The sequence below is a fragment of the Salvelinus alpinus genome, chromosome 29 (assembly GCF_045679555.1).
Source record: "Salvelinus alpinus chromosome 29, SLU_Salpinus.1, whole genome shotgun sequence".
NCBI classification, from domain to species: Eukaryota; Metazoa; Chordata; class Actinopteri; order Salmoniformes; family Salmonidae; genus Salvelinus; species Salvelinus alpinus.
The window spans coordinates 37,123,952-37,142,029 of NC_092114.1; the positions used below are offsets into that span (position 1 = coordinate 37,123,952).

The 18,078-nt window shown below is 42.2% G+C and overlaps 1 protein-coding gene across 1 annotated transcript; it reads left to right on the plus strand.

The window, feature by feature from the left end:
• The first annotated feature begins 6,234 nt into the window (after positions 1–6,234).
• LOC139558955 (acidic leucine-rich nuclear phosphoprotein 32 family member E-like) lies at positions 6,235–16,260 on the plus strand. Its single transcript, XM_071374485.1, has 7 exons — positions 6,235–6,449; positions 11,719–11,868; positions 12,044–12,166; positions 13,138–13,300; positions 13,386–13,510; positions 13,618–13,666; positions 15,889–16,260. The coding sequence occupies exons 1-7, from the start codon at positions 6,396–6,398 to the stop codon at positions 15,984–15,986; spliced, it is 762 nt and encodes a 253-aa protein (XP_071230586.1). The 5' UTR covers positions 6,235–6,395; the 3' UTR covers positions 15,987–16,260.
• The last annotated feature ends 1,818 nt before the right edge of the window (positions 16,261–18,078 follow it).

An 18,078-nucleotide genomic window follows, 5' to 3' on the forward strand; every position in this document is an offset into this window, starting at 1 on the left:
TCATTGGAGTGGATGTGTGGTCCAAGTCTGGGAATAAGGGTCTCTCTTCCAAGTTTAAAAGGATAAAAATTCACTCGCAACACACCATGGGCCAGAAAATGTTGAATACATTGGCCATGCTGACCATCCAGCATGACTTCTGCGGCGTTCAAAACAACTGGAAACACAGAACTGGGAAATCTCAAACTTCAGTGAATTCAAGACAACTGGGGAACTCAAGACAACTAGCTCCGACTGGAAAAATAAGTTTTGAACTTTCATCCAACTCGGGATTCCAAGTCGGGAACTCTGACCTGAAGATCACTTATGTCATGATTCAACCTCGTTTTTTTCAGAGTTCCCAGTTGTCTTGAAAGCACCATAAATCCAGAGAATGACAGACATTGATGACAAAGTTTGATGATGAAATTTGCCCACAGGAAGGACCACCGCCTCACATTCCTGTTCAAGTGAGCACAGCACAAGGTGAGTCCAAAAATGTCTTGTATGCTGCTGCATAAATGATGTAAAATGCCAGGGAGATATGTATACAGTAGCTAAGAAATTAATACTAAGTGTATGTTGTGTAGTAGGCTGTTAGTAGCCCATGTGCCTCACCCTAATTTGGTCCCTTTCCCCCTCATAACTTAGCCTACTGTTCTAACTTGGTGGTGCACATGTAGCCTATAGCCTGTTTTAGCGAAATGTAATCATCTGATCTTGTAAGAGCTTTCATTGTCTGCTTATATGCCCCCTTTATACTACGGTTCTGACTTGGTGTACAGGGAGAATACTGTAAGAACAGCCCATTTTCTGAATTCTGTCGCTGTACATTTCAAAAGTGCTGAACAAATTGTTATGTTGACTACGTCCGTCCTTGCTCGCTCATTAATGTCTTAATCGAAAGTACGTATTGCCTCTTATCTACTCGTCATTCCATTATGCCATAGTTTGTACATCTCAATTCTCAGTAGAAACTACATTTGTTTAAGCAAGTCAGCCATATTTTTATTTATTTAACCTTTATTTAACTTATTTACAATGACGTCCTACCACAAGGCAAAAGGCCTCCTGCAGGGAGGGGGGCTTGGGATTAAAAATATATAAATATAAATATAGGATTCACCACATGGTGCTGAAAAGACAGCTTTATGTAGGCCCTAACAGTTTATGGGCACCATTTGACACCATTATAGTGCAATTCATGTATTGTTTAGTGTTGTTTTGTGGCTTTGCTGGCATGCATCTAAAAACAATCATTTTTTAGTTTGCCCCACCAAGATTACATGCTAAAATCGCCACTGGTCTCAATGCATTTTCTTCCCATTGAGGACCCAAGAGAGTGCAGACAGGGTCATTGCTGCAGCTGCTCCTTGCAGAGGTATTCCCCCACTGTGTGTCTATCATTGTTCTCGTTTGATCCCACCCCAACCCCCACTGTTTATGAACAGCAGTAGGTCACAATGTTGTCGGCAGACAAAAGACTGTAGGAAACGCTGCAACAACAATCCACTACCAGGTTCAAAGAGGACAATCACTGGGGTTCCCCCATGAATGGAATTCCCCAGCAATGAGTCCTTCAATTTGACACAAATCAATAGGTCTATGTAATCTTACTATCCTGAACGTTTGAGTACTTGTGAATCGTTTAGGGTCACAAAGCATGTATAGCCTAATCAGTGCTAGAATACTAATTAATCAAGATTATTGACAAGGACTCAATGAGGTGCAGTGGTTGAGAAAAAAAAAACACTGTTTTAGTAGCTACAATAACTTCTAAATTGTGGTAAACATTTTGCGAATGTTATAACGCATTAGTAAGCCTCTATTCAAAGTCAAAGAAGACAAGGAAGATAAACTCGTTGGTTGAAGCATTATTGCACCCTCTAGCGACTTGCCATTGAAAATAAATGTTCCAGGATACAAGGCACAGCAACGTGTGTGCATGGGTGATTACGCATATCCAGTTTTATCTGGTTTTGACTTCATCCTTGCGCCGTCTGCCATCTTGTGGACACTGATAGCACAGCACACTGTTTTGGGGGGGATAACTTGCTGTACAGTCAAAGTTATGGTTTACAATATAACACGTAATATATGGTTCTTAAATGAACCGATTGCTTTTCAAAGTGTTTTTCTTTGAAAGAATCATGCAATTTAAAAAAAAATTTGAGTCTGTCCCGAACCAGCCTTAACTATCTCTCCTAACTTTTCCCTAAAAATTGCTCCACAGTTTGTAGTCTGGCATGTTTTAGGCCTCACCAAAACCAATGGAGTTGGTAATTTGCTACACTTGTCTAAATCTCTATAAGGGGAAAAAGTATTTGCAATTTCTGTGTAGTAACAGGTGTTATAACAGAGTTTGTAAATGTAGTAATAATGAGTTAAACAATTTTATTTCTCATGACTGGGTTTTCAATATCTGTGGATCGATCCATAAGTGACACAAAAAAAAGTCTGAAGACAGACATGCACAGCAATGGTGGATATCAACCTCCATTCTGGTAACTTAATGAACAAATCAGCTTAGTGACAGAGGGATATTCACCTCTCTGAGGTCATTGTGGGTTGTCCCTCTTGTGGTCACCTTGAGGCATTGCATTAATCGTGTCATCGTGTTGTTTTTTACAATGGGTTAAAGGATATTTTTATCCTAATGTGAAATACTAAATCAATAAAGATTGGGCCGAATGTGTATGTTTTGTAATACATATGAAATGAACTCTTTAAAAGTATGCTGCCTGCAATGTTGCATCATAAGACCACACTGCTTGTCCAAGACAAATACACAAATAGGCCTATTCAGATTTATAGTAATACCTTCGAACGGATATGCCATTATGAGTCTCCATCCCCATTGGATCAATAATGAAAGCTTAGACTGCAAGAATAGCTTTTAAACACCACACGCTTGATATGATGTAAGACTGAGTGCAAAGGACTTTGGTCTATGAGAGCAAAGCAGCTGAGCGGTCGACAACCCATTACATTGCACAGATGGTGTGGCTTACTGCCTCTCCTCTTTAAGCCACCATGCTTGGTGTGGTACATGGTCAGCCATTTTGTTACAGTTTCAACTGGATATTCTGCCTTGCATATTGAATGGTAGAGCAAGTCTGTTAGCTGCCTAAACCTTGGACTCTAGATTTAAAAACATATTGTGAGGGTTTATGAAATTCAAACCCTTGTATATAAAATGCCTTAGAATAATTTTTGCATTCTTGAACCTCAAGTTCCTAACCGATACATAAAATGTGAAGGAATTAAAGGGTGGTGGGGTGACAAGGGCTGTAGCTTTTGGATAAATGTGCCAATGACAACAAAGACCAGGTGGATTTATGGTTTAAAGCCATGTCTGCAGATCAGACTTTTCAGATTCTGTGCATGTGCTTCTTTACCTCTACTTTACTCACACATTTGTTGTGGTCTCCTTCCCTTCACATTTCCCACTGACAACCGTGAATTATAATTATCCTCGTTTTACCGGTGAAACGTACATGTAGCATTTGCATACCAACCATTGGATCCCATCCAGTTTCAAAAGTGGGGATATGCATTAGATCTTCTTGAGTTATACAGTGTTGTTTCAAAGTAATCTGTAGTGTTATTTTGAATTATGTACAGTGAGCGAATTTTAGAGCAGATGGTGTTAATTAAACTGTAGATTAGTTTACCTGTGTATTTTGACTAGTGACACATGCTCTTGAGTTTTGGCCATGTGAGAGAAATGCGGTGGTGTTTTTTTTCTTACAGTAAAATAATACTATTATATTCGGTTCTGTTATGTACAATACTATAGTTATGTGATCTTGCAGACATTGGGCTTGTTTGAGTGGTAAGGAAAAAGCAACCAACTGTAGACGAAAGTTGTGGAGTGAAGTAGGGGGAGATGCATCTGCAACAGGCGAAACTCGGACACTGATGTGGTTTTGCAGCAGCAAGGCTCAGAGCAACATGACTGTGTTGCCATTGTTTATAAACATTTTTCTTTGTAATGTTGAAATAAACTTGTAAATGTGTGTACATTGTACTATCAATTGGTGAGAGAGAGCCTCATATCACATTCATTTGTACATATATAATGTATACATGAATTGCTGCAAAGTTAGTCATGTCTTTGGTCACATTCACTTGGGTCAAACAAAAACACCATAATGAGTGGTTGACAATAGAAGCTCTCACAATGCAGGTAATGCCTGCATGATGTAGTTGGTGAAGAGCAACTAGAGATTTGCAGTCGACTGCAGTCCGAACTTCATGACCTTTGATCACATGGTTTTTGTAACGTTCATGCAGTGGTCATGTAGTTGCAAGTCGGATCATTTTTATCCCTATAATGCAACACACTTTGGAAGGCGGTGACCATCGACTTGAAAAAAGTGATCTGCTCGAATGCGCCCACTGATTCAGCTTTGATCTAACTTTATTCAACTTTGAACGCAACTGGCCAGAGTAGACTGTAGAGCCAGAGATGAAAAGGCGAAGCGAGAGGTTACTCTCGCCAGAATCTGTCCAAAATAAGACCAATGCGTTTCTATGGACTTATTTTGGACCTAAGCTTGTAACTTACCTTCCTGCCTTTGGGACAAGCAGCATACCACCCTGCATCCCACTGCTGGCTTGCAACTGAAGCTAAGAAGGGTTGGTTCCTGGATGGGAGACCAGATGCTGCTGGAATTGGTGTTGGAGGGCCAGTAGGAGGCACTCTTTCCTCTGGTCTAAAAAAATATCCCAATGCCCCAGGTCAGTGATTGGGGACATTGCCCTGTGCAGGGTGTACTGTACATCAGATGGGATGTTAAACAGGTGTCCTGACTCTGTGGTCACTAAAGATTCCATGGAATTTATTGTAAGAGTAGCGGTGTTAACCCTGGTGTCCTGGCTAAAATTCCCAATCTGTCCCTCATACAATCATGGCCACCTAATCATCCCCAGCTTCCAATTGGCTCATTCCTCTCCCCTGTAACTATTCCCCAGGTTGTTGCTGTAAATGAGAATGTGTTCTCAGTCAATTTACCTGGTAGAATAAGGGTTCAATCAATTTAAAAAACGACTCCCATTGTTAGGGTGGAGATATGAGCATCTCTTCATTATATACAGATCTCTGGTAGAGCGGACTATGGGGTTTTCGACAGTGCAGGTGACTGATTGATCTACAAACCTTACATCATAAATAACTAGTAGCCTACTGATTTATTATTTGTAGATCAGTCAGTCACAACTTACAAATGATACATTAATGGTTAGATTATCTCGAACATGGCCTGTGTTTAAAGCAGAACATGAACACATGCGCAGAACGTGATCCGCACATGTGCAGAAGTTTTAGGATCTTTAGTCCGGAGAATTTTTTTTTTCGAGAAAAATCGGATCGGCAGCTTTTTGCTCTTAATTTAAGATTAGGGTTAGTCATAAGGTTAGCAGTGTGGTTAAAATTACGGTTACTTTTAAAATCAGATTTTAATAAGATACATTTTTTAAATTAGTGGGGTTTAACCATAATTATGACTTTGTGGCTGTGTTAACTAGTGACTCCCCCGACGGTTTAAAAGGAAGACCGGGTGGTTTAAAACGATGATATTGACGTTTGCGTTGACCCATCTAAATCTACTGCGCGCGCAATCACAACCAATCACCTCCGTCGTAAGAGGCGGATTATGTTGAACGGCATGATCTGTTTTTTTTTTTTTTTTTTTTTTTTTTTTTTTTATCCCCTTTTCTCCCCAATTTTCGTGGTATCCAATCGCTAGTAATTACTATCTTGTCTCATCGCTACAACTCCCGTACGGGCTCGGGAGAGACGAAGGTCGAAAGTCATGCGTCCTCCGAAGCACAACCCAACCAAGCCGCACTGCTTCTTAACACAGCGCGCCTCCAACCCGGAAGCCAGCCGCACCAATGTGTCGGAGGAAACACCGTGCACCCGCCCGCCTCGGTTAGCGCGCACTGCGCCCGGCCCGCCACAGGAGTCGCTGGAGCGCGATGAGACAAGGATATCCCTACCGGCCAAACCCTCCCTAACCCGGACGACGCTAAGCCAATTGTGCGTCGCCCCACGGACCTCCCGGTCGCGGCCGGCTGCGACAGAGCCTGGGCGCGAACCCAGACTCTGGTGGCGCAGCATAGCACTGCGATGCAGTGCTCTAGACCACTGCGCCACCCGGGAGGCGGCATGATCTGTTTGATTGGCGTTTCAATCATCCGATTAAGATGAAGGAAGAGAGAACTGGCCTATCAAGAGCTTCATAGGGCGGGATTTGATAGAGGGGGCTGGGTGCTAAGTATCATGGAGGATCAGTAGAGGAACTGTGGCCATACAAGAAAACCGAGCTGTGGGTCCAAACTCTGGAGTTGAACATTTTATTGCCATATTTTTTTTATTTTACGTTAACCTAGTGTTTTATATTTTACTAATAATGGAGATGAAAAAGAGGATCAGTTTAGAATTGAGGAATAGGACACCAGCGGAGGTAAGTTATCTTGCCATTATTTATCTTAAATTTGAGGTGATAACTATGCGAGCCGATAACCCAGAGAAGAGCAGGATTTCTTACGAGCCTCCGCTCTGCACATTGACAACTGAGGATGCGAGTCCGATTAGGTCTAAGTTTTTTAAAGTTTTGGATTCTGATTATTCGTCCGATCACAACATATGTTGGTTGCTGTACAAAAACGAGCTGAAAGTATCCACAAAGCAATTTAGATCGCTTTGTGATTCTAATAGCATTTTATTGATCTGCAACACTGTCTTTGCCATCATCCTCCTTGTCTTGCGCCCGGCCAGAGATCCATTGGATGTTCAAGGTGGCGGAGCGGGCATAATTATGAAGAACACATTCCGCTCCGATTATGCTATTGTTGTGAGAATAATAAAAATTGTGAAAAGCCAATAACATCGTAATAGGGCTCAGCTGACGTCGTGTTGACTCCTGTAATATAGCAAGCTAATCCAAATAGAGAATTCACAACTGATATGGAAATGTAAAATAACTTTTGATAGCCTTCGGGAAGCGATTAATTGGTTTGTCTTGGAAGTTGCCTGTTGTTATTCCATATGAATGCCGATGCAAATAACTATTTCAGTCGAATTTAAAAACTCAAGCTTTCCATGCGTAACGATGCTTTTGACAGATCTTACCAGGTTAACCAAATGTCAAAACAAGCTGGTTGGTTTCTCTGAGCGGACATTTTACTAATCGAATGGTTTTAGCTAAGACCCATTTATTTTACCGTAGCATTTTTAAAAGTCCACGGGATTTAAACATCAATACTCGAATGAACAGCGCCTGCAAGAATTTATAAGCAATATAAAACCAGCATGCACGCAAGCTGACCGTTGTCGGAGCGAGACGCGCAGTCACTGTCTACGGTGGCGTCAGTGTAGCGGATTTTTTTGTACAGTACAGGCTGTTGAGCCCTGTTTCTGACGGGCGGGGAGTGGAAGTCATTTTGTTACATCTATACACGAGCACATTTTGACGGCGATAACCAGTTTAACTCGATTTAGATAAGTAAATGGATAAATTGTGCCTATTAAACGGCTAACGTTACATGTAGGCCTAAATCAAATTTAGAAAGTCTACTTCCAAGCGAATTTCATATAGTCTATACGATTCACTCTGCCGGCCATTTAAATAGCCTACTTGTACTCCCATCGGAAAGCAAGTTGTCTATTTTGCCTCCATGATGTAGTGATTATGTAACGACAGGCTTTTCCTCGGGATGATTAACGACGACGATGTCTTTGTAAAACGTATATGTACACATTCAAGTGTAGCAGCGTTTGCGGTCCTGTTCTGCGTTTTATGAATTTAAGTAATATGGCAGATGGCGTGCGGGGCTCAGACCTCCCCCCAATTTAGTAGATTAGGCTACAGTAAATCCCCCAACCCTCGGAGACGGCGCTTGTTTGAGGATTGACAAACCAGGTCCCCAGTCATTCATGCCACTGACTTTGGCCTTCGACAAACCTATTTCTCTTACAATTTCTGTAGTTACATAACTGCTGTGCATTCAGCAGTGAAGTCCATTAATAGGATGTAGGCTACATCTCCACTGTTTCTCACTCAACGACAATATCGAGATGTGCACTGAACTGGTCCTTTACAATCGAGAGGCATTAGGTGAAGATTAAACCAGACTAAGGCTGTGACAATACCAGCCTCCTTTACCATCTCTTTTTTTGAGGAGCGTATTATTTACAATTTTAAAAGGTACAATCATACAGTGCATTCGGAAATCATTCAGACCCCTTGACTTTTTCCACATTTTGTGACTTTACAGCCTTATTCTAAAATTGATTAAATCGTTTCCCCCTCTCATTAATCTACACACAATACCGGATACTGACAAAGCAAAAACATGTTTTTAGATTTTTTTGCAAATGTAAAAAATAAATAAATGGAAATATGACATTTACATAAGTATTCAGACCCTTTACTCTGTACTTTGTTGAAGCACCTTTGGGAGCGATTAGACTCGAGTCTTCTTGGGTATGACGCTACAAGCTTGGCGCACCTGTATTTGGGGAGTTTCTCCCATTCTTCTCTGCAGATCCTCTCAAGCTGTGTCAGGTTGGGTGGGGAGTGTCACTGCACAGCTATTTTCAGGTCTCTCCAGAGATGTTCGTTAGGGTTCAAGTCCAGGCTCTGGCTGGGCAACTCAAGGACATTCAGAAACTTGACCCGAAGCCACTCCTGCGTTGTCTTGGCTGTGTGCTTAGGGTTGTTGTCCTGTTGGAAGGTGGACCTTTGCCGAAGTCTGATGTTCTGAGCGCTCTGGAGCAGGTTTTCATCAAGGAAACCTAAAAAACACCCCCATAGCATGATGATGCTACCACCACCATGCTTCACCGTAAGGATGTTGCCAGGTCTCCTCCAGACGTGACGCTTGGCATTTAGGCCAAAGAGTTCAATCTTTGTTTCATCAGACCAGAGAATCTTGATTTCTCATGGTCTGAGAGTCCTTTAGGTGCCTGTTGGCAAACTCCAAGCAGGCTGTCGTGCCTTTTACTGAGGAGTTGCTTCCGTCTGGCCACTCTACCATAATGGCCTAATTGGTGGAGTGCTGCAGAGATGGTTGTCCTACTTGAAGGTTCTCCCACCTCCACAGAGGAACTCTGGAGCTCTGTCAGAGTGACCATCGGGTTCTGGGTCACCTCCCTGACCAAGGCCCTTCTCCTCCGATTGCTCAGTTTGGCCGGGCGGCCAGCTCTAGGAAGAGTCTTGGTGGTTCCAAACTTCTTCCATTTAAGAATGATGGAGGCCACTGTTCTTGGAGACCTTCAATGCTGCAGACATTTTTGGTACCCTTCCCCAGATCTGTGCCTCGAGACAATCCTGTCTCAGCTCTGCGGACAATTCCTTCGACCTCATGGCTTGTTTTTTGCTCTGACATGCACTGTCAACTGTAGGACCTTATATAGACAGGTGTGTGCCTTTCCAAATCATGTCCAATCAATTGAATTTGCCACAGGTGGACTCTGTAGAAACATCTCAAGGCTGATCAATGGAAACAGGATTCACCGGAGCTCAATTTCGAGTCTTATAGCAAAGGGTCTGAATACTTATGTAAATAAGGTATTTTTTTATTTTTATACATTTGCAAACATTTATAAAAACCTGTTTTCCTTTTGTCATTAGGGGGTATTGTGTATAGATGGAGGATTTTTAAAAATGTAATCCATTTTAGAATAAAGCTAACGTAACAAATTGTGGAAAAAGTCAAGGGGTCTGAATACTTTCTGAATGCACTGTAATCCCTGGATTGCTGATGCTACACTACATCACCAAAAGTATGTGGACACTCTTTCAAATGAGTGGATTCGGCTTTTTTAGCCAAACCTGTTGCTGATGGGGTTTATAAAATCGAGCACACAGCCATGCAATTTCGATAGACAAACATTGGCCGTAGAATGGCCCGTACTGGAGAGCTCAGTGACTTTCAACGTGGCACGGTCATAGGATGCCACCTTTCCAACAAGTCAGTTTGTCAAATTTCAGCCCTGCTAGAGCTTCCCCGGTCAACTGTAAGTGCTGTTATTGTGAATGGAAACATCTAGGAGCAACAACGGCTCAGCCGCAAAGTGGTATGCCACACAAGCTCACAGAACGGGACCACCGTGTGCTGAAGCACGTAAAAAGCGTCTGTCCTCGGTTGCAACACTCACTACCGAGTTCCAAACTGCCCCGGGAAGCAACGTCAGCACAACAACTGTTCGTCGGGAGCTTCATGAAATAGGATTCCATGGCCGAGCAGCCACACACAGGCCTAAGATCACCATGCACAATGCCAAAGATCAGCTGGAGTGGTGTAAAGCTCACCGCGATTAAACTCTGGAGCATTGGAAGCGCCTTCTCTAGAGTGATGAATCACTCTAAACTATCTGGCAGTCCGACGGACAAATCTGGGTTTGACGGATGCCAGGAGAACGCTACCTGCCTGAATGCATAGTGCCAACTGTAAAGTTTGGTGGAGGAGGAATAATAGTCGTGGGCTGTTTTTCATGGTTCAGGCTAGGCCTCTTAGTTCCAGTGAAGGGAAATCTTAATGCTACAGCATAAAATGACTTTCTAGATGATTCTGTGCTTCCAACTTTGTGGCAGTTTGGGGAAGGCCCTTTTCCTGTTTCATCATGTCAAGGCTCCCATGCACAAAGCGAGGTCCATACAAAAATTGTCGATCGGTGTGGGAGAACTTGACTGGCCTGCACAGAGCCCTGACCTCTGAACACCTCTGAGATGAATTGGAATGCCGACTGCGAGCCAGGCCAAATTGCCCAACGTCAGTGCCCGACCTCACTAATGCTCTTCTTGCTGAAGTCCCTGCAGCAATGTTCCAACATCTAGTGGAAAACCTTCCCAGAAGAGTGGAGGCTGTTATATTGATGCCCATGATTTTGGAATGAATGTTCAACGAGCAGGTGTCCACATACTTTTGGTCATGTAGTGTATGTATTGGCCATTGAGAGGCTTTGAAGCCACCAGTCGGCCATATTGGCACTCCCCAATCCTCCATAGGAATGAATGCAATTCTACAGTATTTCAATTAAATGTTTAAAGGACAAAGTTATATGTATTTTTGTCATTATAGTGGGGACAGTAACATTAGTACAAAAAAAATACATAAAGGAAAATGTTTTTCATGTTTTATTTTTGTTTAGCGCACATAATATAATTGAAGTATGCATGAACGTGTCTGTAATATAATAAATGTCAAAGAATGTAGACATACATTTCATAACTTCTTTAGCTTCCAAAATGTTTTTTTTTTTTTTTACAATGGAGGAGTGCTAAGATGGCTGTGCAGTGGCTTCAGCCCCCTGTCAGTCATCCAGGGTTTATACACATCATTGGTTAGCACATTTATATTGTTACCGCTTTTGAAGCCTTGTAGCTAGTCAGCTACTCCAGCCGTGGCGTTTTTCCAGACAGGGCTTCAGTCTTGTGTCCACACATGGCATTCAAGCAGAACATTTTTGAAAAGGCATGTGTTCTCACAGGAAACAGCTGACTTTAGGTCAAGGGTCAGCTTTTCCAATCAACATGCAATAAGATTACAAAATGGTGAATTAAACCAAACAAAATGTTTGCCTTTGTCATTAAAAATGCAACAAACTAGCTAAGCATTTAATTTGGTTTAATGAATTTGTTTATTTACCATTTTACAGGATGAAATCTCTTGAGATGCACCATCTCATTTTCAAGAGTGTCCAATGTATGGTGATGACTATTCCTACAGGTGGCCGAGCTGGTGGTGGATAACTGCCGCACCAGTGATGGTGAAGTAGAGGGCCTGACAGATGACTTCAAGGAGCTGGAATTCCTCAGCATGGTCAACGTTGGACTCACCTCCCTGGCAAAGCTACCCTCACTGCCCAAACTGCGCAAGGTGAGTAGGGAAGCTGGATCTTTTTGAGCAATCAATTATCTCACTGAAAATAATTTAGTTAGCAGAATTATAAGCCACTCTGGCTTCACTTCCAATTACCAATATTTGATATGCAGGATTACATATTTTTTTCCTAAATGATTCATCAAGAAATTATTATATTCTTTCCTCACAGTTGGAGCTGAGTGACAACAACATCTCGGGTCATTTGGAGACACTTTCAGAGAAGTGCCCCAACCTGACGTATCTAAACCTGAGTGGCAACAAGATAAAGGAGCTGAGCAACGTTGAGGCCCTGGTGAGTAGAGTCGGTAATGCTACAGTTGTAGCATTATGCGGTTCCAGGCATAAACCGTTTTTTGGGACTCAGTCAAGGTCTTAAGTCAAATTGTATTTGTCACATGCTTCGTAAACAACCTGTGTAGACTAACAGTGAAGTGCTTTCTCAACAATGCAGAAAGAAAACACAGAAAAACACTAGGAATAAATAGAAAAATTATAACAAAGGAATAAATACACAATGAATAACGATAACTTATTGTTGAGACTTAGTATTGTAGAATACACAAGGTGCAAGTAAAACATTTGGTTGTGCATCAGCAATTTTTCTCTTATGTCAGTCACTGAGTCAATCAATTAACCATGTCAGCTAACAAATTTTAGAATGGTAAGTTAGTCTAGCCAGCTATCTAAACCTGCAGTAATCATGGCCCTGACTTCCAGGGGCCCCCGTTGATTTTGTTAGTCACTCTCACTCAGCTATCATGATGGCATAAGTCATGGCAAAATGTGTAGAATTGCAGGAAACTAGCTTTAAAACTGCAAAAATGTCTCTCCACCCCATGGCAAAATTTGTAGACTTGCATGAAATTTGTTGTAAAATTGCTACATGTTCTCTCCACCTCATGGCAAAATGTGTATAACTGCAGAAAAATTGCTTTAAAATGACTAAATGTTCTTTACATTCCATGGAAAAAGGTGTAGAATAGCAGGAAATGTACTTTAAAACCAAAACTTTTCTCGTCAAGAGGGCATGTTTTGCCTAGGTAGGTAGGTGGGTAACCAAATCTCGTTTAGGGCCCCCAAAAGGCTAGAGTCGACCCTGAGGCTGCTGGTTTTATATTATCTGGGAAAACTACTGTTAGCTTCGGATATTATAGCACAAACTAATCATTCTATTCACAAGGAGACTAGTACTTGGAGAGAATTAATTAATAAGGATTGTCTGATAGGATGTTGTGCTCTCACCTCTTCTCTCTAAAACCACAGCAAAATCTGAAGAACCTGAAGAGCCTGGACCTGTTTAACTGTGAAATCACCACACTGGAGGAGTACCGTGAGAGCATCTTTGAGCTGCTGCCTCAGGTCACCTACCTGGACGGCTTCGACCAGGAGGACAACGAGGCCCCTGACTCCGAGGCAGACGCCGATGGTGAGTATGGCTACCACAACACAACAATGTGGTGTCAGTGATATTTAAGGGAAACTTTCTTGAACGAAATGCTTCTTCATCATAGATGATGAGGGGGAGGACGGAGCCGGACCGACAGGGGACTATGATGATGAAGATGACGAGGAGGAGGAGGAGGTCTCGGAAGGACGAGAGGTTGGGCTCTCTTACCTAATGAAGGAAAAGATCCAGGTGAGACAACTGGAATTTGTCATGTTATTTTCAGAACATCTTAGTCTTATTTCCGAAGACTCGAGTCAATGCTTAATTAAAGAATGTTAACTCCTCCCACCCCTAAGGATGAAGAGGAGGATGATGATGACTACGCAGAGGAGGAGGATGGAAAAGGTGAGGACAATAATTATTACTGACCTGTCACTAGTAATCAAACCCAAGTACATGGACTCAAGCCTGGAAAGGGTCAGATATGTTTGTCTGACACAGATCTATTGATGTAGTCAACATACACCAGGTATACCAAACATTTGGAACACCTTCCTAATGTTCAGTTGCACGGCACTCCCCCATTTTGTCCTCAATTTGTCAGGGCATGGACTCTACAAGGTGTCGAAAGCGTTCCACAGGGATGCTGGCCCATGTTGACTTCAATGCTTCCTACAGTTGTGAAGTTGGCTGGATATCCTTTGGGTGGTGGACCATTCTTGATATTGACAGGAAACTGTTGAGCGTGAATAACCCAGCAGCGTTGCAGTTCTTGACACACTGAAACCGGTGCACCTGGCACCTACTACAATACCCTGTTGAAAGGCACTTAAATCTTTTGTCTTGCCCATTCACCCTCTGAATGGCAAACATTCTCAATTTTCTCAAGGCTTAAAAATGATTCCTTGCATCTACACTGATTTGAAGTGGATTTAGCAAGTGACATCAATAAGGGATCATAGCTTTCACCTGGTCAGTCTGGAAAGAGCAGGTGTTCTTAATGTTTTGTATACTAATGTCTCTATTAACATTGATCACAGGTTGGCTGTTACTCAATTTGTGGCAATGACTCAGAGCAAAGGGGCATTGGCTCTTTGACACAGGAGGGTTTGACTTCTATTGATCCGTTCCTCAGCACTGTGTGATTTGTATTCATTTGTCACTGATCCGTGTGTGATTCCCCCATTGAGAGCAGTTGCTAGCATTGACCGCTGGAGCCAAGCTAGGTCTACCCTCTACACTTAAAACAAGGTTAGAATACCGCCCTGCACTTTAGGAAGATCATTCCTTTCGACTTTACAGTTATTGCAGGTTGTGGACATGTAATCCAGAGATGGTTCAGGCCATTTAGTTATTACCTTGTGAATGCAGCCAAAGGCCCCATGTGTGCAAGTGAGCTACTCCTTCTGCACTCTGATTTGAAAGCTGTGCCTACTGTGAGATTACATCAGTAAGCAGCACACTCACCTGTGTGTGCAAGGAGTATAAATCAGACCTCTCCTATATAAATTGCCAGGAAGAATACTTAGCTACTATCTCATACGTACGCATTAGATCTGAGGTATTGGGGAGCCTTTGAAAGTGTACTTTGATGCAAGAGAACTACATCAACGTGAAACCAAAATGGATTCCTTACACCAGGCCCAAACCACTCGCCATCGTGCGCAAATTGATGTTGTCCCCCCACACCAAACGCGATACACAGGTTGAAATATCAAAACAAACTCTGAACCAATTATATTAATTTGGGGACAGGTCAAAAAGCATTAGACATTTATGGCAATTTAGCTAGCTAGCTTGCAGTTGCTAGCTAATTTGTCCTGGGATATAAACATTGAGTTATTTTACCTGAAATGTACAAGGTCCTCTACTCCGACAATTAATCCACAGATAAAAGGTAAACCGAATCGTTTCTAGTCATCTCGCCTCCTTCCAGGCTTCTTTTCTTTGGACTTTATATGGTGATTGGCAACTAACTTTCATAATAAGGTGCAGTACTGCAACCGACCTCAGTTTGTCTTTCAATCACCCACATGGGTATATGTTCCTAAAAACCAATGAGAAGATGGCACTTGGGTATATGCTTCTAAAAACCAATGAGGAGATGGGAGAGGCAGGACTTGCAGCGCGTTCTGCGTCACAAAAAAAAATCTACTTCTATTTTAGCGCCTGGCAACGCAGACGCTCGCGAGCAGTGTGGGTGCAAAGATTGAATAACATGTATGCGTAAATTTTATTTTGCAACGCTCGCGCACGTGACGCAACACGACCGTTAAGGTCAGCATGTTAGCCTCTCTTGCAGTGTTTCGCTAGTGGTAATTCAGTCTACAGGGTGGACTTTGTTACGTGACTGAACAGATGTATACTGGTGGTACTGTGTTGGTTTTCCCTCAGGTGTTTTTGAGATGGGTATGTGGGTGCGGAACATACAGTGGGTTGTGTATCAACTCCCACACAGCCTGTGGATATAATTTCATCAAATTCTGAATTAAGGGAAATGCCAATTGGATTTGATTGCCATTGTTCATTTTTACTTGGTCCTGATTAGAAATGATTGTCACCCCTTTAAAAAAAAAAAAAATTATCAGACCAATTCTGACATTTTGATTGGTTTTTGTCCTGTGCAGAGAAGGCAGGAGTCAAAGGGGAGAAGAGGAAGAGGGATGCTGAGGATGAAGGGGAGGATGATGATGATGATGATGACGACGACGATGATGATGACTAGGCTTGTCTTTCCCCAGCGAACCTCTGGATCCAGATCCAAGCTGTAGAACAATAACCACAAAAAAGTGTGATCTTGCAGATTGTTTCTCTTTGTATACCATAGATATCACTGTAGAGGCTGTTTTTTCGTTTTTATATATATGGGATACAATATGAAAATGAGATTTTATCGACAATTAATTTGTTAATCATTCCATGTTAAATGACGACCCTAAATCTCTTCAATGTGTAAGGGCTCTAAAATAAATGGATGGGGGGGCTGGATTTATCTCAAATGGCTTGCCAATGATATGATCAGTTGCAACTAGAGGTGTGTTATGGACTAATTTAAGAAGGGCTGTCGCAACAATGACCAGCACAACAGAAGTGGCCCACACTGTCCCTCGTTGACGTCAGTGTTCAACAAACATCCAATGGCGTTCCAAGACCCATGACAGGCCATGCAGCCCAGAGTCCAGTCCAGCCCATGGAGATAGATAGAGGACTCATCTTTGTATCTGTGCCATTATAGTGTCTGTGACAGCATGAGCAGCACCATTTAAGGCAATCTCCATTTTGAAGTAGTCAATTTTCTTCTTTACGATTGGCTGATTCTGCCTGATGACCCAGTTGGACATTACTCCAACAGGGTCACCAGGAGGGATCAGCCAATGAAGTTGGAAGTTCCACGCAGTTGACTAAATTAAAATGTTGGAAGCCCTCAATGACGTTGCCCATGCTTTTACGGCCTTTTGGCCACTAGAGGCCTCTTATCGTTCTCTATGGTCCAGCCAAGTCTCATCTACCTCTCTGGGCCACGGTGAGGAAAGAATGCCCCCTACAGGACAGCACTCTACACAGCACCACGCTCACTACTCAGGCAGCCAGGGATACCAGGCTAGAAAAGAGGCAACAGGAAGTTCAGGAACCTCTACCGTCATCGTTGTCTCCCACAAGCGGTCTCCTCTTTCCCCTCAATGCATTTTGTACCAGGTAGTTTCCACCCATCAATGAAAGTCCTGTCTCGCGTAAAATAGCATAGCAAAGACTGTTAAATCCCTCACACAGTATTTGACTTGTTTTAGGAATTTAAAAAATAGTGGGAGATGGGGAGGTCCAAAACAGTAGTCTAACAGTTTCTATACCAGCGTTAGTCCTGGGGAGTCGCACTGCCAACTGATGTGCAAACTGACCCCAAAACATTTGTGAGGGCCATAGAGCTGTGGCTTTCTAGGACCAGGGCTGGTAATCTCTAGTCTAAATCAAACCTGGCAGTTTGGCCTTAACATCCATCCATAACAGATGGGTCAACAAGGCCAAATCTGTTTACAGCTTGAAATACTGTAGCCTGACTGTTAATGCTGTTGTCGCGGTAAAAGTGACAGACTGGCACGGCCGTAATGTTTTCATTGTAAAGTTAAGGTCAAACTGCTTCGGATTTAGGATTTAATCGCATCCCTAAGTACATTTTTACCTTTGTTTTGCTGTTGATGCAAGTTAGTTTATAATTGTACTGGTATTTTACATAGCAGGAACTTTAATCTATTATTTGTAAGGCAATATGTAAATAGTTTCAGTTCCAACCGTTTGGTGTTTCATGTTTTTTTTTTTTATATAAAAGTTTTTGTCATTTTGTTTTAATATAAAGCACAGGTCAAGGGGCCAAAGTCTGACCCAACACACTCAATATAGATTATTTTCCATCCTTGACTGTTGTGACAAGTTATGTGTTTGGTGTTTTGTGTGCTGTAAACATCTTAAAAGAGGAGTTTTGATTAAAAAAATATGAACAGAAAAAGAAAATGCTTTGAAATGTATTGATAGTTTTTTGTCTTCAGAAAATGATTACCTAACTACACAAATGTCATTCACTGCTAGGCAGTAGAAGGGACATTATACCACATGTAGCAATGATGTACAATTTACCAACAAGTGACCAAAGGAGTGAGAATTTCAGCATATTACATTGGCTGGACCAAACTCACAAAACTATATATTTTTTAAAGGTATTCAGTGAGATGTGAGGAGTGTGAGTGTAATGGAACCCATAAGGCCTTGGGCCACCGTGGCGTATGAGTTAGTTCCTCACGAACACAGTCTGCTGGCTTTGTTTT

Bases quoted from the DNA above. Each gene is read 5' to 3' on its own strand.
- LOC139558955 (XM_071374485.1), top strand. From the start codon at position 6,396: ATGGAGATGAAAAAGAGGATCAGTTTAGAATTGAGGAATAGGACACCA. The intron at 11,869-12,043 runs GTGAGTAGGGAA...CTTTCCTCACAG, and splicing joins CACTGCCCAAACTGCGCAAG to TTGGAGCTGAGTGACAACAA. The intron at 12,167-13,137 runs GTGAGTAGAGTC...CTAAAACCACAG, and splicing joins TGAGCAACGTTGAGGCCCTG to CAAAATCTGAAGAACCTGAA.